The 23,529-nt window shown below is 40.4% G+C and overlaps 1 protein-coding gene across 1 annotated transcript in view; it reads right to left on the bottom strand.

The window, feature by feature from the left end:
* Window positions 1–11,701, bottom strand: part of FGGY (FGGY carbohydrate kinase domain containing) — a gene marked incomplete at its 3' end in the record, with an annotated part of 102,359 nt that extends 90,658 nt beyond the window's left edge. The window contains exons 1-3 of the mRNA XM_010169484.1: window positions 11,501–11,701; window positions 9,508–9,619; window positions 7,582–7,733 (exon numbers count right to left, since the gene is read on the bottom strand). Of these exons, the coding sequence (XP_010167786.1) occupies window positions 7,582–7,733; window positions 9,508–9,619; window positions 11,501–11,701 (465 nt within the window). The remainder of the gene's footprint in view (window positions 1–7,581; window positions 7,734–9,507; window positions 9,620–11,500) is intronic.
* Window positions 11,702–23,529: the final 11,828 nt, after the last annotated feature.

Below are 23,529 nucleotides of genomic sequence, written 5' to 3'. Positions count from 1 at the left end.
CATGTTGAATTAATATAAAAGATAATTTAATTCTAAGAAATACTACTTGGTTCTATAACTTAATTCAGACACAATGTGATTTCAAACCAAAATCTTTCCATAGTCCATGAAGTTACTGAAATGGTACCTATGAATTCCAAAAACTAAGGTGCAACGGGGTAAGTACAAAAAAGCAAAATTGTGTTTAGTTTGGGATCATGCAAAGAATCTGTCTTCTTTGAGTTTAGTTCTTCAAGAGCTTCTAAAATTTACTAGGTTCCTATTGATTTAAAAAAATAAATGCTTTAAGTGCAATTTTTAACATAAAATGCCCAACCTTTGGATGCCTGTTCCTAAGCATTTGGGTTTAGCTTACCTCTCAAATTTACTCACATCAAATCTAACTTTGTATGGGAACGCAAAGGTGTTCCCCAGTTTAGTACAAAGGTCACTTGGCCTGATTATTTTGGTCACATCAGCCATTATGTATTGGTAATGTACCTGATAGTCTTCAAGAAGGAACAAAAGTAGTTTGGTTATTAGTGTTAATCAGAAAATAAACTGAATTAAGAATAACTGTCCTCTTCAAACAAGTCTGTTTCATCAAAGATACTCCTTGGATCCTTATTCTATTACTTCAAGAATTCCCCAAAGCCACATGTTAATGACACTAAAATATGTCGTTTCATGAACATCCAAATGATTCATTCTTTGCCATCTTGATGCTTTGTCATCACTAATTAGCACAGACAAAAAAAATCATAGCATGCCCTGATGCTTTTTCCAAACAAATTTAAAAGTCTCCATGTTTTCGACACTCACTGAAGTTAATTCTAATTTATTTTCACTCACAGTCAGGAATCTGTGACCACATTAAAAGGACTGTGGAAAAGATCCGGGAATGTTCCCAACGCTGTATTCACATCCTGCGACTCACCCTCCAAACTCACTTGTAAAGAAACTAATTCAATCCTTCTATTTTCCAGGGGTACTTATGGAGTCCCCTTTCTTCATCTCTCTGTGATTGTTTTGGGTTTTTTTAATAACTGTACCTCCAAACCATAACTTTTTGAGATTCTTACAGATAATCCCAAATACTTGGGGGCAAAGAGTTTAAGAATTATGAAGTACAATGTCTTTTAACCTCCCCAGACAAGAAGGGTCTTGGAGAGTGAGGGATGGGAGAACTGACACAGAGCACATGAAAGGCCTCCACTGCCCATTTATTCCTTGGCAAGTCAAAAGATTATCGTGAAGCCACACTGCATGATTTTGCACCACGTTGAATGTACCTGTTCACTTCTTAATTGGACTGAAAATACAGACACACGCAGAATTTCACATGAGCGCCAGCATCCAATATAATTTTTTGTAGACACCTAGAGGCACATCCTCCTCAGGAAAGCTGGAAGAGCTTTCACATTCATATTCTACTGGTTTGCTGAGGTTGTCTGTTTCTGTCCAGGAAACGTTTGATTTCTGCTCTGACTGAGTATAAAATTTTCTTGTATGATGATGTGATCTTCAGACATCTCATGTTTGTGAAAAAACATTTTTTTTTCCACCAGAAATAAAACATGTATATAAACACCAAAGATTTCCTGACTTTTGTTATTGTTAATACAGATTAAATATGATTCAAATTATCTTAAATGCCATTGCAGACAGCCTTAGGATCAGATCCCTGTTGGCCACAGGATTAACTAAAGATGGGCTAGAAGCACGACATGTGATTTCGCACAGGCTATCAGTATGAATTGCATGGCTACTTATCAACCAAAACCCACAAATTCAAAAATCATCCCAAACTCATGTGTGAGAAATCCAGATTAAAACCAGGAGGGACAGATGGAAGCAGAAAAATGTATTAGCATGTAGTATAAAAAAGAAAACTGGTGTGAGCGTTCAAGTTCCACACCAAGTCAAAATCTAAGTCATCTGAAAATCAGAAAAGAGACTCATTCACTAAAGAACCGTCTGCTTTTCCCAATTCAACCCTAAATTTGAATCTCAGTCTCCCAGGCAATCTGTAACACTAGCCTATATGTAGTGTATTAGTCTCTCTTTTTCAAAATTATAGAAAACAAATAGACATTGTGTGAAAGGAAGAAAGAGAACAACTGAAGACTTAATGCACACACTCATGGGGATATAAGAAACTGATGTCTCATGCCCTACTCCAATTCAGACAAAGCAAGAGCTTAGAACTTGGATCTCCCACACTTCAGGCTGGATGCTGAGCCATGCCACAGAGCTATTCTGAGATACCCAGGACAGGCTCTGAGCTGAAATGCTGTCCTTGCCGGAGCCAAGGCTGCAAACTGATCAGTTTTGCCGCTATCAGTAAAAAATTAACTAACTGAATTACCAGATTCATCTTGAGGCTGAAGTAGGGTGGGGAGAAAGGGGCTTGGAAAGTAACCTCTTAGGGTAAGGCTACTGCTGAAGGTGGAGAAAACTGCCTTGCTGCAGCACACTGCCTCTACCACCAAGACCCTGTCTAAATAATATGCCAGTGGTACTTTCAAATCCCTGAGGCAGCCCGAGTACAGCACCACAAGTCAGACAAGCATCAGAGTGCAGGTCAGAGAGGGCTACAGAGCGACAGACCAGGCACATGAAAGGCTGAGTTGGCAGAAGCTGTAACAAGGCAAGAAGGACAAGCTGTGTCTATGTTGTAAGCCTCATCACAGTGCAATGAAGTGCAGAGATGCGGCTGGGAGGTAGACTACATAGGACATACTCAAGAGGTGAAGGTGTTTCAAAACTCCCAGCTGTTAATCCTTGTTTTAAATGGTACTTCTTGATTAGCAACTGCAACTAAAAGCCAAACTCAAGAGTCCAAAGCACAACTTGTGCATACATGTCTGCACTATGTATGGGTTTTGATAACAGAGCTGTTAAAGCCTTTATAAACAATTCTCAGCAAGAGATCAGTTCCAAACTCAGTAGCTTGGATTAATTCTCCCTTAACATGGAATTTATTATTTATTTTAATGGTAAAATATTCAGTCACATTCAACAAAACAAAAAGCTAGCTGCAGAGGCAGCAAGCAATGGAGAAGACATGCATCAACAGAGAAGCCACTGCCAAGCTAATGCCAGTGCATCCACTATTCTTCTTCCCTCCAGAGCCAGGGAAAGAAATGTTTTAATTGTTTCTGCAAATTATCTCATTGGTAGCTGCAAGTCACAGGTGTACAGAAAGAAGAACAATGATGTATAAAAAGGTGGTAAATTGAAGATGTGAACTGTACCATACAGAAAGGTCATTGACCACTGTGCCAGGGGAAGGGAAAAAAATAAAATTACTCAAAACCTATAGATTCTAGTTATCAATTGCAGAGGAAGGATATGCTAGCCAGTCATCTGTGAAGTGGGTTTTTTTTTTTGCTAAAGGGAGGCTCTTCTTTGCTCTTATACACCACAGAGTTGTGAAAGCACAGTATAGGAAGGCTGCATTTCATTTGGAGACAGTTACCAAGAAAATACCTACTCCCAATCCAGCATCCCCCACCCATTTAGAACAAAAATCTCTGATTTAATGGGACTAGTATTTTTTAGAAATAGCTGATTTATAATGTCATTAGTATGAGGAAAACATAACAAGCATCCTTTCATTTTGGCACAAGCTACAATAAAATTTCCAGCCAGAAATAAGTAAACAAGATTTTTTTCTTCTACTACCTCTGGGGAAAAAAACTACTAACAGGCTAATTCTAGAGCTGGACAAACCCTCACTGCAGTTTTGATATTGTTCTGTTGCTCTCAGTGCTGTCACGTTGGCTTGACATAGCATAGACTTCTGTACAGTCATGTTGTACTGACAAACATTTGCAGCAAAACAATTTCCAAGTGAAGGAGTATGCACATACATTTTCAGTATCTACCTACCAGAACTATCTATAAACTCTTTCAGGAAGTGAACATCCAATTTCTTTAGCCAAAGTCAATAAAACTGCACAACCTGCGTAGCAAAGCTGCAAAAAATGTACCTGCAACTACAGAGATAAAGAACATTATTGCAATACTGTTTTGCAAGATAATTCTAAAGAATAAAGAAATCTGAGGAAATAACAGCATGAGAAGCAAATTTAATTGGTTATTTTAAAAGACTCAATAACCAGGGACTACTTTCCATTTCAGTGAAGTTTACATTGAAACTTATCTTATTGACTTCAGGAAGACTTTGTCAGAATTATCTTTCAGCTGGTTTCTAAATATTTGTGAAAGGATAATGATTCTTTATATCAACTTCATCTACAGTTGACATTCTTAATTCAGCTGACCACATTCAAAAGTCAAATGTGACTGTATCCACATAAATAAGGTTTTTTTTAAAAAATCATATCATCATTCTGTTTAGATTTAACACTGGACTCTGTTTATCACCACACATGGTCCACATAGGCAGAGAAATAAAATGTTCCTCCTAAGCGGCCCACAGATGTACAGACTTTAACAGGACTGCCCCACAGGCTGTACAGGAGCTGCATTCAGCTGATCATTCACTGCAAACAGCTGTCCTCAACACACAAACTCCACTTGCAATGATGGTTTTGTCACATGAACACCTATCTGCAATCACAAACATCGAAACCACACAACTGGTTTCATGTAGAGTAACCACTAGGTGCTAGAGGGTAAAATGATTTGGCAGCAAACTGAACTGAATGAAAGCCAATACAAGTCAAACAAAAGATCTCAAAAGACCTATTACGGCCTTCATAGTTTAGTTTCTTAATTCAACACCAAAATGGAACTGAGATGAAGAGCTGGAAGAACAAAATATGCCCCGAAGCTGCTAGTCTCTAGTTAAATCTCTATTCTGTGTACAGTGGGAATGCAAGAAGATGAAGATAAAACTTCAAGAGAAAGCATTATATGGAAAAGAAAGTCAATAAGAAGGAGATAAAAGTAAGTTGCAACTTGGAAGAAAAAATGCAACATCCCTCTGCAAATAAATACAAGTCAAGTGTAACAGGAAAGCCACAAGAGATAAGGACCAGTATCTACTTCTTGTACAATGACGTCATCTTATTCCTCACAGTCAGTGAGGTCATCTTCAACTTAAATTCTAATAACAAGAGATGATGGGAATGGAAAAGCACAGTTAGGTCACCTCTCTCCCTTCTCCTCCCTCTACATTACTTCCAACCAATTCAAAGTAAATTTGCTAAGTCATATTCTTTAGCAATTTTTTTAAGTGCTTAGATGAAAATTCTTCCAAGTAACAGAAATTAAATTCCTTTCTTTGAGGGACGGTCTAATCACATGACACTTAGTATTGCTGCTGAATCAACCTGTGTCAGACCCCTCCTCACAGAGGCCAAGTTTTCAGACAGGAGAGCCCAGGGCTAACAGAGAAGGCAGGATCTCCTAATGTGGCCTTCCACCGCCAGGTTAGCATCGTGGAAACGCAGAGGGAGGCTTTGAGGACAATGTACACCATCACTCTTCACACAGTCCCTTTCACCCTCCTCCTTTACAACAAGTATAGAAGCAGTAAGCAAAGCTCGATCGCGTACCTCTCTGAAGCTAACAAGTTTAACACTACCTGCCCACATCTCAACTGATTCCAACCAACTGCATAATAAATGTTTTTGTTCCTTCTCATGAGCTAGCTGAGGTGTGCTATTGTAGATGTTGCTTAAGGTGCTGAGTTAAGCAGGGTGAGCTTAATCAGTTTAACAGGATGCCTTTGCCAGTCCACTCAGGATGCAGGAGCTGTCGCGTGAGCAGCTCAGCAAGCAGATACTGAGGTTAAAAAAACCCTCTCTTAAGGATAATAATCTCTTTAGCTAGTACGTCAGGAGCTGAAAGGGGACATATGAACAAGCCCTGTTTTGTAATGCCCTTCTGCCAGGCCACCTCTGCTACTGGCTGGCATGCTGGGTAAGGTGAATTCTATTTCCTACTCATTTGCTCACAAAGGGAACAAGCCCTGCAATACCTGCTCTCCCCTTTATACTAGGGCAATTATGTCAGAGGGCTTTGAGGCTATAGCACAGACTTACATCTCTGGGTTACCACCATCAGTGACCCCACAATCTGCTTTCCTGATCAGTCAGGTACTGATATTCCAGATCTTGCAATATAAAAATGTTTTAAACACAATGGATTAATTTAAAGTTTTTAAAGCTTCACTTTTTATGATTTATAAAATGACTGACATATGATACTCAGCTCAAGAAGGAAAAAATAGTAGATGGATATTCGTATTTCAGTACAGCATCTACAAACAACGTTAATTATCCTCTGTTATCATTAATCTGTCAGTACCTGCTTCTACCAGTTAATTCCTTTGATTTTCCCTAATCTGCACCTTGTTACTATATGATGTTTCATGTTTGTAAGGACAGGAGACTTTGGCTGCTTGAAACTGGAAGCAAGTAATTTACATTTGGGCTTTGTTAAAATGACAGCAAGCATCATTGAGACCAAATGTAAAAGCCAGATTGGAGGAGGTTATAAAAAAATTCAAGTGGCAAGCCTTTCTCCTTTTATCTGACAGTTATTATTAAAAAGCCGTATGTCATCCTGTAACACACAAATCTAAACACAAGAGAGAGAGAGGCAGAGTTCCACATTATGAACAGAGCACCTTCCCTCTACAGACAGTCTGCTTCCTACAGATGGGACAGAACTAAATTGAAGCTCTAACGGAACAGTTTCTCTACCAGCAGCCAAAGACATCACACATCCCCTCAGTGTGGGATGCACTGTCTCAGAGGCAGTACCTCTGGCCAGGATACTCAATGTTGAGATGATGCTGTTTTCAAATTGCTACAAATCCATCCCAGACGTAGCACCTACACCCCTATAAGCACACCCAGCTACAGTACTTGGAGCAGGAAATATTCCTCCATAACTAAATCCTAGGATACTTCCAGGACTCATTCATTACCTGCAACTAAATCTGTATGTATATCAAACCTTAAAATTAGATGAGAAAGGATATGAAATGTTTCAATCAGGAAACACTAAATTGCAATAAAATCAAAGATATTTTATTTTATTCAAAGGACAGGCTGAGAGAGTTGGGGCTGTTCAGCCTGGAAAAGAGAAGGCTCCGGGGAGATCTTATAGCGGCCTCCCAGTACCTGAAGGGGCTACAAGAAACCTGTGGAGGGACTTTTTATAAGGGCAGGTAGTGATAGAAAAAGGGGAAATGGCTTTAAACTGAAAGAGGGGAGGTTTAGATTAGATATTAGGAAGAAATTCTTCACTGTGAGGGTGGTCAGACACTGGAACAGGTTGCCCAAGGAAATTGTGGATGCTCCCTCCCTAGAAGTGTTTAAGGCCAGGTTAGATGAGGCTTTGAGCAACCTGGTCTAGTGGAAGGTGTCCCTGCTGATGGCAGGGGGGCTGGAACTGGATGAGCTTTAAGGTCCCTTCCAACCCAAACCAGTCTGAGATTCTATTTCTAAATAATTAAGAGGGGAAAAAAGAACCTCAAAACTTTCTCAACATTTTAATTTTCAACTTACTGCTGGACTTACTTTACACACCTTTGGGCTTAACGTTAAGGCTGAAGACTTTTGTTTTTGAAATTTCATTCTCAGAAATTAACAAAGGGCATTAATCATTAGATGTACTCACTTCCTTTATCCACAGCAATTTAGGTGGCTGCATTTCCACAGACATCACTCCTCCTACGTAGCTCAAAACCCTGTGTTGCGTTGCATTGATGCGCTCAACTTGACTGACTGCACGATGGTCCATCCACATAATAACGTTCCTATGGTTTTGTCCTTGGGGGAAAAATAAATAAATATTTTAGGTCTGGTTTAATCCCACTTCAGTACTGTAAGTTACCAGACTCTAAGCTGCTTCATACTTTTGTTTCTACATAGAAAACTTAAATTCTATTTGAGTTAATAATCCACAGTAGATCTCTAAAGATGAAATTCTAGCCCTCTGAGCCAACTTTAAGACATGCTGAGCATTGAGAATGCTGATTGAAACCAATCAGGCTTGTGAGCATCCAAGAACTTTGAAATTCCATGCTGTTGTAGACTATATTTCATTCAAAGAAATCAAACTTCATGACAAAGCACGCATATTTAGTTAAAAAAATAAAGCAGCATTTTGGTGAGTAAGAACTAAAAATGGGACAAAATCTGAGCAATTACACTATAAACTGAAATTAACTCAGCTAGTCAGCTAGCCAGCTAGTTACAGGGATTCTCTTTCCTCTTCTATTGTTATGAGAAGAACCCTAATTCCTTTCAGAAATACAGTTTCGGGTTTTTGGGGGGGTAATTTGCTGAAATGCTTTTATTTTGGATGGGGAAGGAAAAAGTCTGCATGACACACGACAACAAGAAGCAAAGAACATTCTATCAGAATTAACCTACTAGACAGGTGGAGCAGTAATCCAGATGACACTTCAGATTCCTCCCTCGCTAAGTACAGTGCACACAACTTCATGACACAGCCACTCCTGCACAATCTTGAAAATGTACTCCAAGACAAGGCAGAAGAACGAGGCACAACAATATTTCTAGCACGGATTAAAACCCAACTTACAACTCTGAGACTGTCTGAAACCAGACCATTGCACACCCATACCACTGTGATAGTATTCAGTGCATTCTTGTCTTTTTATTAACAGCACTGTGTAAACTCCACGTTCTTGGGGATATCAGAGAATAAAAAATGAGAACTGAATTTGACTCAATAGACCAAAATAGCCCCAGACATCATTAGGCATTGAACAGATTGTAAGAGTCTCTTAAAACTGAAAAATAAATAATCTCATCTAAATTTAGCAAAGGACATTTTGGGGGCAAAGCTCTTTTTTTGAGAAGGATAGGAAGAGATGACAAACACATCTGAGAATAGAAAGGGAATATCAACAGAACTGTGATTATGGCTCTGTAACTACTGATTTAGCCCACACCTAGTTTTAAGGGGGATTCACTGAAAAAAAAAGTGCATCACAGACTTCTTGAATCTTCTAAATCATCCACTCAAAAACTAATCAAAGAATTAAAATTTTTAGAAGAAGTTCACAGACTGTTTCTGAAGTTTAGCACTGTCCAAGACAAAGACAGAACACCAGTGTAACAAAAGACACAAGCTGAGCCTGCAGCTCCGTAACAGAGTAAGCCATTAGACTACACTCACACTACATTTTTAGCATTCCTTTAGCCAGTGTGGATGGGCATTTATACACCATATAAAAGCCAAAATTAGTAAAGTCTGTAGGAAAACATGCAGAAAATAAAAAATGAGCACAGATTTCTGTAAGAAGCGGTCTCTCTGAGACAAGATGAATGAATTTGATCTTAGGATGCCAAACATTTAGCAAAAAAAAAAATAAGTAATTCCCACCTCAAATTTAATTTTGCAGTAGAACCAAAACAGTAAAACCAGAAAAAAATCCTCTTGTAAAAAAGATTCTCCATCATTTATATCTCCAAGAGTCAACCCCAGATCTTGGCATTTGGATGAAGTTGTAGGTTCACTCACGGCAGTGACAAAACATGTACCACAACATCAGTTTTTGTGCTGGAGTCCTACCTTCACAGTTGACTGCCAAAGGTTGGAACTGTTTATCCACAACAACAAGGGAACATGTAGCATCAAAACCAACCCCTCGAATCCGGCTGGCATCTACTCCACAGACAACTCTCTGCAAACATACAAACCGCACATGAATACAACTATATCCATATATAAGCATGTACCATGTGAACTAGTGAGTACTGAAAATGAGTCAAAAGTTAGAAATGCAAGCTCAGACTCCAAAATATTTGAGTTTCAGTATTCTTTAACATATCTAATTAAAAACACACAAAACTACCAAAAACTCTTTGGTTTTCAAAACGGAATTCAAAGCTCCATGAAAAGTTCTTCAATAGTTTTTTAATCTTACTAGACACTGCCCTGGAAGAAAGCAGGAAGCATAAAAATGTCAGAAAATAAAGGTAGCAGAAAACCAGTAATCTCTTTTCTAAAAGCTTGGAGTTGAGCTGCATGTGAAATACGGACACAGGATTAGGGCCAGGTGTTTCCATCAGTTATTTCACTCACTTCCCACCTGTGGAAGCCATGATCTTCTAGAATTGCTTTGGTAGTATTGTGCCACAGCTTCCCCCAGTGAAGGGTCACTGGTTAAAGCTGGTTAAAATCTGTAGCACTGATAAGACCTCTGCAACGCACACCTTTTTAAAAGCTCTGCTACCAAGAGTTTGGATAGCACACTTTTTGGAAGATTTTCTAAAAAAAAATCACCACCCCAAAAGAGCTGAACTTCCTGGCTTCTAGCAGCAATGGAAAAAGAAAACCACAACACCCACATGGATTAAGTGCCAAGTGACGTTGCAAGACACCTAAAATGTAACACAGTAATAAACTGCCACTTCTCAGCAACAATAAAAATATCATTATTTTAATTAGTACTATAAGGAAAGACTTTCACTAGACTTGCTCCAGTGCCAGTCTCTTACTGGCTCTGTAAAGCTATAGTTTCAGAGACCATATTTTATTGCCTACACATAAAAGATTGTATTTAAAGAAGTCCAGAGCAAGAACAAAGCAATTCACAAAGAGAAAAGTCAAGTAAGCAGAATAAAAGACTTGCTCTGCTTGAACATCAAGCTGTTATTCCCTATCACTCCTGTCACTCCCCTCTTTTCCTTCCTTCCCCCTCACCTTGTCTGCTTCATCTCAGGGCATTTCTGCAGAGCCAAGCTCATTAATGTTTGAAAAGGCTGATCAATAACGAGAGAATGGATGAACTGTCCATCTGCAAATTACCAAGCATAACATGAATATTTAAAAAGCCAACCTTAGAACATGGAGCAGGCTGGGGCTTTATTAAGAAGGATGAAATGGCCTGTACGTGTGCACTGCCAAGCAAGGTCACTAATTCACCACCAGTATGTACAGGCAGATCCCTGGTTCAGAGGGTGCAAATGTTCCCTTCTATTAAGGTTTATTTCACTCTGGTTTTATTCTTGACAATCCACAAATGCATATAATTTATTTTGGTCTTACAATACTGGACAGGCATCTTAATGAGGATCACAGGTGACAGACATTATGTTAGGCACCATCCACAAACCTAATAACAACTTCTTTACAATAAATGCTCCTTTATGACTCCACTGCAGCACAATGCAAGTCTTAAAATAGATGCATTACCAGCTCCTGAGCAACCTCAACTTCTCAAAGAACTGTGTCATGGCTGGAACATACACCAGTGGAGCAAAACCCATAGATGTGAATCCTGAAGGCAGTGGGAAGTCCTCTCCCTGAGCTAACAGCACAAAGGCAGGCCTTTCATTCTATTTTCAGTCGCAGCACAAGCTTCAGCTTCTCACCTATAACAGACATTGTGAGGCTACATCATCCATGTCCTCACGGTGCCTTTAATGCACAAGGGTGGTTACAAGTTATACAGCAACACAGCACAGAACTCAATTCCAGTGACTGGGAAGTCCTGAGCTTTCAAAACTTAAAGAGCTACCCGCAACACATATCTCCTTCATTTCCTTTTTTTCTTGCATACCTTTGTGACTGAGCAACAAGCAGCCCATATGTCAGCAGAGGATTGCTCGTAGTGGTCTGGTTGGGTCTCCCAAATCTGGATGGGCTGATCTGCATGTGCCACCACCGTCCCAAACTCATCTACCAAAGCTGCACGGACACTTGCTGACCCAACGTCGATTCCAACATAGTATTTTATTGGATCCTGCTTCTTACTGTGCATTTTTAAGAAAACCTGTTGTGAAAAAGTAAAAAAAAAAGGGGGTTAAGAACAGACAAAATGACTGATGATAGAAAATTGTGCTGAACAGGACAGGAGGGATGCTCTGCAGGCACTCTGCTTGACAACTCTTTTTTGCAGCAAGCCTTCACTTGCCATTTTTTCACTAATTTGAGTTTTCAAGTCTTGCACTAGTTGTATTTTTTTTCTTCAAATGTTTTATACCAGAAGCTCCTGAAAAGCAACTTGTAAATTTGCATGTAAGAATACACATGCTGTGATAAAGTTCATGCACTCATACAGTCAAGGAACTGAGCTGTGGTCAGACAGCATCATGCACACATAAGGGAAAAAGGGAAGGAAACAGGAAGGGAAGGGAAGGACAGGGCATGGTTCCAAACTCAGCAGCAATCAGGAGCTGGTGCTTTACACAAAAGGGAAATTTCAACCCAGAGATTCCTGGGTTTTCCTGAATTCTGGCAGATGGGGAAGCTCCTGATGCCTGGCAAGTTAGATTCACCTCTGAACAAGCAGCAAGAACCACCACAGACATGTCAGTGCTTCAATGCAAACAAATCACACTCCTGAGGTGGTGAAAGGGGTGGTGAGCCTGGCTCCTCTGAACCCTGACCTGAAGAGGAACAAGAAGCCAAGAGCTGCTGCCTCCCATAGAGCCAGGCAGCTACCGAGTGGTGTCTTAGTGCTGAATGAGACAGTGAGCCAGGCTGAACTTCTGCAGAATCTGAAAACAGTTTCCCCTCCCTCCAAAAAAGTGGTGTGATGTTGCTAATTAAAATAACTAAGGGACAATCTGATACATATTACCCAATTTTGAGCCCTCCAAAGGAAAAGAAAAACAAAACCAACAACAAACCACCTGAAAAACAAACTGGTTAAGTTTTTAAGAGCTCTCCATCATCAATCCACACAGTTTTAAAGATTTGGAAAATAATTTGCTGAAGATATGTTGAGTTATAAGAGCATCCCAGGAAATCTCTGCCTACCCTCTGACAAGCTACAAGAACAAAGTGAGGTTAAGTTAATTGATTTAATTATTCATGATGAGTTGCTTATTTCGCTATATTATGTTTAACTATTTGACATTTAATTCAGTGACAAATGCACTGTACTTAATTTCTCACAGTTTGTCCTTAATTAATAGTGAACATTTACATTTTAATCAAGCTGGAAGAATGCTAAGTAAGAGCTGATACAAAGTATTTGAAATGTCAGACAAGTACCAAGTTTAGTGCTTGTATGAATCTAATTAAGCCTTTGAAACACAGAGAACTCAGCTGACACATAGCTTCTGATTCCACAAAATTAATGGATCAATTATCATTTGATTAATACACAGTATTTACAGAGCACCAAAATGGTTCTATGTAAAAACAGCCCATCTCTCCCAAAGAAGTGACCTGGATTAGTTCTGTAGATGGTAGATGGGTTGGTTAGGAGGGGAGCCATGGGCAAAAGAGGAAAGAATTGGGAAGTACTGCTTAGTAGAATATGATTATTTACATTTCAAATTAATAATTAAAAAAAAAAACTAGAATTTACTGGCAAAGTATACCAAAAGCCTGATTGAAAAGCAGTGGAACAGAATATGGTGAAAGTCTTCTTATTACCTTCAGACAATAGCAGCTGATCATATAGCCCTGTAAATTGTACTCAGCTTTGGAAGCAATGTTTTTTACTTCACACACATACACAAAATCAAGCCTTTTATTTTTTCCACCCTGAAATGTCCTGAGTACAGGTCAAGATCTATCCTCAGGTGTCAGTTTGAACAGTGCTGGCACAATGTAAGTGGCTGTTCACACCTCTGGTTGGCTTGTAACCACTGCTCTTGATGGCTGTTACAATTCTGTTATCACCGAGGGTTAGAGGTAACAGGTAAAATAAAGAAAAAAAAAAGGGGGGGGAAGAGTCAGTCCCCTATCTCAGAAAACTCCAAGCATCATCCTGGGCAATAATTAAGCCATGTAACAGCTGAATTAGGACAAAGCTTCATTTGCACTTAGAACAGCACAAGCCAACACCTTGGCTAAAGAAAACGATCCGGCTTCTCCTCATCCTGCCCCTTAAATGGTCCATGGAAATGTGGTTATTCTGTGGGGACCTGTTACCACACCCTGTCCCATACTGTCCCATCACTCTGTAGTGCCTGATCGGTCATGTCACGATTACACCACCACTGCTGGGGGCCAGGGACCATTCGTTTGGACAGCATCAGCATGAGGGAGCTCTCTCCATCGCTAAAGCTCCTAGGCAGCCCGGTACACACCAAAGCAGCAATCCCACTGCACTCTGTATGGACCACGGCAAGGTCACTAGAGGAAGCTACACAGAACATTAGCTTCTAACAATATCAGAAAATAGGAAAAATAACCCAAAGCTCCAGAATATATTGCAGTACTGCTGGAATTACTAGCTACTCCCTTTCAGCATTCGGATTCTGCCCAGCAGATTAGGTGCAATACACACTAATCTTGTTAAGCAAGGTCATCTGTTGAAGCAATGAGCCATCAGCTAAAAATAATGGTGTGCCATGAGTCTAACACCTAGGAATATTGGCAAGAAAGCTCGCTTTATTTTCTTGGCCCTGGCTCCATGACCTGGTCAGACGAACAAAAGCTAATGCCTCTGTCACAGAGAGGACAATTCTCCTGATATCAGTGATTAATACTGCATCTGTCAGCTGGGGATACTTACAGCACTCTGCATCTTCCTCTCAGCCCTTAGCTGGAAAAGACATTCCTTTCAACACATGATGTTCACTTTTTAATTTTGCACTCCATCTCCTCAACTCTTCAAAGGCTGGCTGCAGATGCTGCTAGCTACTTGCAAGAAATTTTACTATAAAGAAATTGCATAAGACTGTTCCTGATATTATCTCACAAATGTCCCTGTTTTTCCCTATTTCGGCACTGCCTTAAGCTGCTGACTCATAAAAAGAAGAGAATAAACCACAAGCTGCATAGTAGATTATTTTTTTAAAACATAAGCAAATCTTTCTTACTTACTTTTCACAGAATACAAATAGCAAAAGGAGTATTTTACATCCTGCCTCCCGTTCACACACAATATTACTCTCAATTTTTATCTCTCTTCCATGTATGGCTGTCTTGATTTTAGCTCATTAATGTGTTTTTGCTACTTAGAGAACAAGCTTAACAGATGTTAGAGAATTAAGCTCCTAGTACCTCCTACTCAGCACTTAAAATTATGGCTTTGCATTGGATTCTTCCCACAAACATTTGAAACCTGGAACTCAATCAGCCCATGTAACGTTTACTTTCCTTTTTTTCCTTACTAAGCAACCAGGATGTGCACGTGTGAGTGACTGGGCAGGAAGCAGGCTCTGTCTGTATGCTCAACCAGTACCTACCAGTCTGTGCACGGTCATTATTTTATTTCTATATATCCACGGACAACTAGCAAGAGTTAAGTGACAGAATCCAAAAACAAGAACCACAAAACTATTTAAACCAGTCTTTTTCTGGGTAAAGTTCACCTAGATTTAAAAAGCAAGACTTCAGTATCTTACAAAAAAAGGCTAAAAGTAAATATTAATCCTTTTTTCAAGCACAGCAAGCACGAAGTTACCGAGGCTGTTCAAAGTACAGCGTCTGTGCAACAGGATCTGATCTGCTTGCAAAAACATCACTTGATGCCAAGGGTTTTTCTGGAATACGAATCACTTGGTATGCCACCTACTTGTCAAACGGACCCACAAAAAGCACTGTCATCTCTAGGTCGTAAGTGTCACCCACTAGGGACTCTGTCTAAAGGTATTTCTTGAGAACTTAAGAACTCAGCAGTGAGTTTGGTGGAAAATAATTAGCCAAAGTACTTTAATAAGAATTTAAAGAGGAATATTGTCATTCAGTTTTGTTTACAGAATATTCCTTTGGTACAAGAGGAAGCTCCAAATCAGAAATGAAAAAACTCCTTAAAGGTGTTCTGAGGTAGAAGAAGGTCCCAGCACAATCTTCTTGCTTTGGAATCTGGACACTAATGTTCATTGCCATGAGCAAAGAAAACTTTGTTGCCGAAATAAAACTTTGTTTTGGATTTTGTTATCTACTGTATTCTCAGCATACAGCTTCTGCAGCCAATACAATCACGGAGGAAACAGCCAACCCGAAAAAAAATTGAAATAAAAAGTTCTAAAGGTCCAGACAGGTCAATTCCTCGAGCACAATATTCTTAACAAGACACCAAAATATTTGATGCATGGATGATGCATGTTTAGGGATCCCAGTGGTGGAAAGCAGCGGTGCTAAATCCTGCTACCTTCTATACCCCTCAATTATCTCACTCAGGAAGCCTGGCTTCTTGCAGCCAAGAAAAAAGGCCTCCAAAACTTCAATACAGCTTTGCATGTCCACTGCAGAATTAGGGCCTCGTATTTACAACTTACTATTTGAATGTGCAAACAGAAAAAGAGGGAGAGAGAAAAAAACCAATTTTTAAAAGATGTGTCCAGCTTGACCGTGTTAATCCATGACTATAACTGCTAAGAAGGGACAAGAAGCCAAAATTCCCTCCAAGCACTAAAACAGCAATGGCCTCTTTCTTTGCAAATCACAGCAGGGACAGAATGGCTTTTCAAACAAGCATTTATGATCAAAGGGCTACAGCATATTATAAATATTTATATGGCCCATTAAATAATAGTCTGTATAAATATTATTCAAAATGTGCGTGCTGGAAACCGCAGACTTCCCAGTTTATCCTTAAACAAATGTGCTAGTTTTCCCACATAGGCAATGAAAAAAAAAAAAGGGAGAGGGTGAAACTGTCATTTGTAATAATATTTCTTTAAAAAAAAAAAAAAGAAAATCCTTAACATTGTTTACTTTAATTTAAAAGGAATGACTAAGTAACCAGATGACTGTTTCATTACAACTAAACTACTAAACTCAGTGGGTCCAACCTTACTTGACGCTTATCGAACTGCCAGGACGTACCTTTCAGTGAAAGCTACAGGACAGGAGGCTGCCCGCTCCCAGGCACGCAGGCTGAAGCTCAGCACAAGGACTTATCAGCAGCAACTATAGATTTTGTGGTATCGTGTGCTTAAGTACAAGGAATTATAAAGGACTGGCATGTCTGTTTTAAACTTTGATCTTTGGAACGCTGCAGGCTGCCCAGACCCAGAGATCGTGGATAAACAGTATGTTTTTAGTAGTGCAGCTGTGCTTTTCTATGGATTACTAAGAAAAAGATTAACAAACTCAAATTAGGCTTCATAACCTTAGTGTGAAAAAATATAAATATGTTAAATAAAAGCTGCTTTTCAATTGTAGAAAAGAGATAAAACAAAATAAGCATTTTTTACTTTATACTGGAAATTTGTCACTTTGCTGGCTTTCTAGGGCTACAGTAAACTAACAAAACTGGTGGTGGTAGAATGGCAAATCTTTTTTGAAGACAGTGAACTCCCTTTCCTCTTCCAGGATCTTTAATTCCTGTTTGGATGTGAAGAGACAAAGAAGGCACATGTCTGTGTGGGAGAGTGGGAGCAGATGGAGAATTCTAATGCTGTGTTGAAGGGCAGTACTAATATAGCATAATACTCTTAAATGCCCAAGGGACTATGCTATAACTATCAACAAGCATTTATTTTTCAGCTACCCAACAGCAAACAAACCAAGGAACAAAAGCACACCTCATCTCCCCTCCTCCCTTCCCAAAACAGAAACACCTACACGCAGAAGATCTCTGTCTTAGGAATGTGAGAACTGTGTTAACAATCTCAAAACTGGGATAAATAAAAACCATGCTGGAGAAAGGACCCTTATTCACTAAAACACAAACATTTCTGGATTATTTCACCCATTCTCTGGTAAATTCAGTGGAGTTTTCTCACATCTTGGAACACGGACAAGCAGCTGCAAACGGTGGAAGAGACCACATTTTAGTAGCAGAATCAGACCCCAACTCCCAGTCCTATATCTAGACTGTTCCACCAAAAACCACCCTAATTGCACCCCCCAAATATTGTAACATGGTCTCCATAAATCCCACCACAGGACTGAAAATATTCTACTCCTTTCTAGCATCTCCTTTTCTCTCTATAAATAATTCACTATGTACAAATCTTCTGTAATGTCTCTCCATACTTTTTTTTCCCCTCTCTCAGTGTCCAAGACAAAGCCATTACTTCATCGCTGCCTTCTGCCCTTTGATTCTGTCTTTTGTATTTTAAACACTTTCAGGCCACGCTACTTCCACCTGCTCCAATATAAAGCAAGACATATCCTGCTTTACTCTGGTGTAACTAATTAGCAGAAAAAATGAAAATAACTAAGCACATTATTCTAAGAAATTAGATCCAAAATTTATTTATTTTCAGCTTCTACTGCCTACATAGATATCTCACTCATGAACAGCAGAAAGATGTCAGCATGACCAGTGTCAACAAATACCAAGCTCTTAAATGTACAACAGAGTTGTTTTTCTTTATAATCTCCTGTAGAAGAGATCTGTGCTAAAAAAGAAAAGTTATGCTTGCCTTCCAGGTCCTTTCTTGAACTCATACTGGCAGATACTACCCATAGTACTGTTGATCAATTAAGAACATTCTGGACCCTGATTAAACAGCGTGGCTGCAGTGGAGTCAGATGAAAGGTCCCATTAGTACAAAATCCTGCCACAAACAGCAGAAGCCGTAAGAAAAGCATATGCCTGCCCTTTTCATCCAGCAATGCTTCCTCAGGACACCTTCTTCCTCCTGCTATCTATAGCAGAGGCACTTCCTGAGTCACAAATTTTATCCTTAGGATGAACAGACCTTGAAGGCTTTTTCCTCTCTGAATTTTTTTTGTGTTTTGTTTTTTTTTTTTTAATCCAGGGAAACTTTTGCAACTGCAAACTATTCTGGTAATGAGTTATAAAATTCTGTGTAAACAATGCAAGAAAAAATCCTTTTCATTTGTTCTGACCATGCCACCTGCTACTTTTGTTTGATGTGCCCAAGTTCCTGATCTAGAGGAGACATTAAGCAATTGCTCTGTATTTACCTTCTCCACGCAGTCGTGATTACATGGCATTCTGAATCGTCACCAGAAGGCTCACTGCAGCTATCTACAGACCACGGGTGATGAGCTGAACTCATAATTTTAACATGGTCAGGTAAGTCAAAAGGCATTTTTCTGCTGACTGTTCATGGATGTAGCAATAATAAGTACATAATACAGTGTAGTACTAAGTACTAATAACCAGCGAGTAACGATCCCAAAACCGCTCTGGGCAAGTAGAGATACTGCTGAGAGATGCTCACCCGAGAAAAACAACACGTTGGTGTCAAGGGACGGGAACAGAGAGGTCCTGCTATGGACAGCCACGGCTTTCAAACTTCAGGCAGTTCCCAAAACACTGACCCTCAGAACATGTCAAACCACATGCTGGGAGAAGACTCTAAGCTACTGCTCCCCCTGGTTTTCTTTGGAAGGAAGATCAAGGCACCCAGGTGGCTGTTGCATGCCCTGATAGTCTCTGCATTGCAGCAGGCACCAGAGCAGTGCCACAGCACGCCTCGCAAGGCAGCCAGCCCACCTGCTCAGAGACTGTGAGACCAAAGACACACCAGCAATATCACTGTAAGACTGTCAGTGGGACAGTGGTAAACTGGGCTGCCCCATTTGCTCCCCAGCCTGGAACTACGCTGTGCAAAAGAAACAAGTTCAGCTCTCTGCTTCACCAGGAACAGCAGGAAACAGCTGCAGAGAGGAGCTCTCAGGAAAAAGGAAGGCTGAGCAAAGAGCCACAAGAACACACAAAATGAGATGGGAAGACACATGCTACTGGGGAAACCCAACAGCTCCAATTCCCTCTGGGGCTCTCTTGGCCCTGCTTGGACTGGGCCATCACTTCAAAAGCAAGATCTGATCCTGCAGCCATTAAAGTCAGTGGCCAAACTCCCAGCCGTATCAGTAGCTCAGGATTAAACTCCTGACACTTGTGAACATCACAGGTGCACTCACACGTCTGCAGGATTTTGAACACCTGCCATAACCTACAGTTTGTCAAAAAGAGGAAATGTCCATCAGTTTATGCCAAAACACAATTCCCACGCAGGGAAACCTAAGGAATTAAGAGGGTCTATAGCAGCACCCTTTCTTCTCCACACCCTGAAAATGGCAATCGCTACAATTCCTGCACACCAACCTATTTGGATCCATTCCCTCCTCTGACCCTGCAGCTGCAGGCACCCCTAAAGGCTGTGCTCGTGATCTGGCAGACAGACACGTCCCAGATGACACTGCAGAATGCTTGAAGCTCTGAAAGAAGACACTATCTTGTTTATATTGACTGTGAAGGGAAAAGAAATGCCATCTGATTATTACATAAATTCTAGCTGTAACAGCTTCATGACTAGTTGAAAGGAGGCAACAGGCTCCAAAATGACTGATGGATCCAAGTGGTTGGATCCATCAGCTTATTAATCTAATGCTAAGGAAAATCTTTCTTATTCCTATGTCTTCATCACTTTAAACTACCACATGCTGGACAGAAAGAACAATCTCCCTTCACTGCCTGTGAAAGAGGTAGATTCCTGTACAATGACTTTTCCATATATTCATTCTCTTCTATGCTATAATGAAAATGGAGAAACAAATAATAATAATTAAAAAAACAACAAAACACACACACACACACACAAAAAGAAGCATACAAGAAACACAACCCTACCACAACAATGTTAATTTACAAAATATCTGGTTCAATTATAAAATATAACTTGCAGTAGAATGCAATTCAAAAGGCACAACTGCAGTTCATGTGACCCTAGGCACACTGGCTTTAAACTTCATTCCTGGAGCACAATGGCCTCGGCACCATGAGCTTCAGTGCAGGGTACATACACTTACATGGAATCCTGGGGAAATAAAGTCAATATGCCACTGTGAATACCAAATTAGCCAACTTTAGGTTAGTGTTTATAATCTAATCACATCTGTGGATTCCAGTGCTACATCAAGGCTGAATTTGACCCTAGCCGTGTGATTAGATATCAGCAGAACAGTATTAAAAATAATTTCTTCTGAGTTCACAGTTTTATGAAATGACAAAACAACAAAATTAGCATTCTGGCTGAAAGCCACTGCGTTTCCCATCAAGGCTTACACATCTAAGCAACATCTGAACCAACTGTCTATAATTACTTCTGGCAGATACTGGAACACTTAGGCCAGTAGTAGATGCCACAGTGAAATCAATTTTTAAAGAACATGCTGTAAACCACTTCTTTCAAGATGCTCAGCCCAGAAGGAAATTATGTGTCTATAAGCCGAATCCACAGTTTACCATACAGTATTTGTTCACTCTTGCATAGTAAAAGCATGAAAAGAGTGACAGCCCTGAGTAATCTGTCATTTTAAAATTAAACATTTATTTGGGCTGCAATTCCAAAAACACTAGCCCTGAAGTTCCTGTCACAACTACTTAAGAGGAAGTGAGGTTGCACATTAGCTTACGTTAAAAGAAACACAAATCCTGCACAAAAATCAGATAACTAGAGACTGGACATGTGTAACATGTCCACAACCCCTTCTTTTTTATGGTGAAAGAAGAAATCACATCTGTTTATCTGAACCCAGTGAGTTCTCTCTTTCTCCCTACATATACAGCTGGGGGGGGGTGTATTTGTTTAGTCTGTTTTTATCAATGCAAAATCTGCCTTCTTAATGATCCCATCAGTCTCATAATTTCAAACTCCCACAAAGACAAGCCCCGCAAAGACAAGCCTGAAAGGGTATCAGGCCAACACTTCTCTGTAAGTTCCCTTCAATGACTTTCTCAGAACACCTCAGAAGTCAAGAGCTTATAAGCTCGCTTGCCTCAAACAGCTGAAGGTCACAAATTTTCAAACTTTATTTTATGAGCAGTCTGAGTACTTTCCCTTTCACACATGGAAATGGGAAACTGAAGGCAGCTCAAGACACCAACCAGAAGGTATAAACAAGAGCCAAAAAAACAGACAATGCTGATCAGAGATTTTCCCTTTGAAAATGAACTTCAGAAACACATTTCTACCAAAGCCATGCCACAACTGTCAGTTCTGCATGTCAGGCTCTCCGATATTCCAGTGGCAGGTACCAGGGAAAAAAATCAGCATGAGTCATTAGAAAAGCCCAAGATACAGAACAGGAACACACAGGAGAGCCACACTCTGATCTTCTCCTGTAAATCTGCTAGTTCTCAGGAAACAAACCAACCTCTAGCAGAATCAAAAGAACGGTTAAAGGAAGAGTGGCTTACGCAAAGACAGAAAGCAGATAAGTACAAGAAACAAAATGGGTAAGTGCCCTCATTTGGGAAGAGGATGATTTTTTTCATAAGAACCAACAGTTTCAAATGATAACTTAGCTGTAGGACTGTTAGAAACACAGGACAGAGTAACAAAAGTGGCTAAGAATACACATAAAAACTTCCCAGCATAGTACGAGTTTATTTAGTCTCTCCTGACACTATAAATGTATTTCTGCCCTGATTCTTACAGCTGGGAACAGCTGTACCTATAAGAACCCATTCCCCCAGTTTTCCTCTTTCATCCTCCTATCCCAGGCACTCTTCCCATGGGGGGGGGGGGGGGGGGGGGGGAAGCTGCTTTTTTTTTTCCTTTACCATATGCCAGGTCATATTCCTGAAGGAAAGGGGGCCATTAACATTATTAACATTTAAAGACACTTTAAAATTTCAATATGTTTTTGTACTACATTGAAGTACATTTAGAAAAAAAGTTAATTTCAATAAATTAAGTGAATGGTCTTCAAAGATGAGGGAATACACGAGGATGAAAAATTAGGAGATCACCTTTACAGTAATATGTCTGTTTATTACTTTCTAAGAACCTCAGAGATGAGAGAGCCCTCTCCTCCCCTTCCCTGACATTTATTTCCTAAGTGTTCTCCAGAGAAGAGGCACTGATGCTAAATTTACTAAACTAGCTAACAAGTCCCAGGCACCTCGGTACAGAAAGAATCTGCAAGGTCACTAGTTCCTAACCAGTGCAGAGCACGTCACTAGCGAGGAACATGGCCATTGCAGGGAGGTCTGGAGCTAAACACAACTCCACCAGGTTATTGGGGTGGGCTCCACGCCAGCCCACAACCTTTAAGAGAACACAGGAGCAACTGCCATGCGAAGGAGACGGTGCTGCAAAGGTGTGAGAAAGCGGAGCCGCAAGAGGAGAGGAAGAGGAGGAAGGAGGTAGCGGTGGAATCAAGCAGTGAGAGGACACCAGTGCCAGCAATACCTGTGCCAGAGATACAAGACTGGAAACTACCAACTTGAGTAAGGGCAAGAAATACATTTAAGGAAATCTCCCAGGGATCTGGAGGATTAAGCAAGTATCGAAGCGATGTACACACGTCCCATCTGCCTACGTCAGGTCACCTGAGCGCTGCTGCCATTTAAAACTCTGGGAAAGGCAACAGGGAAAAAAATGGTGACTCTCCCACCACCGTCCACAGCAGGAGGCATCGGGAGGAAGCGATGTGCCTACCCCAGCCCTGCAAAACCTCAAGGGCCTCCCCAGGCGCCGCGCACCCCCTGTGCTGCCTGGAGCCTGTCAACGCCCAGGGGCTGTGAAATAGGGCAGAGCCCTTCTCATTAAATGTAGGCGTTATATATATAGGCTGTGCTGTTGAGAAACACGGGGAAAAGCAAACTCCGGGAAGCCAGGCAGGGAGAGGAGAATGTAAATCCTATAATGCCCCACCAGCTACACAAAACCCAGGCGCTCAGAGTGATTCGGAGCGATGTAATCGCAGAAATAAGCCAGGCCCTGGACAAGCTCCGTGCGGCCTGGGGCGGGG

This window comes from Antrostomus carolinensis, unplaced genomic scaffold (assembly GCF_000700745.2).
Source record: "Antrostomus carolinensis isolate BGI_N321 unplaced genomic scaffold, ASM70074v2 scaffold19146, whole genome shotgun sequence".
Lineage (NCBI taxonomy): Eukaryota > Metazoa > Chordata > Aves > Caprimulgiformes > Caprimulgidae > Antrostomus > Antrostomus carolinensis.
The sequence above is the reverse complement of the archived record's forward strand: the minus strand, read 5'-3'. Positions and strand labels throughout refer to the sequence as shown.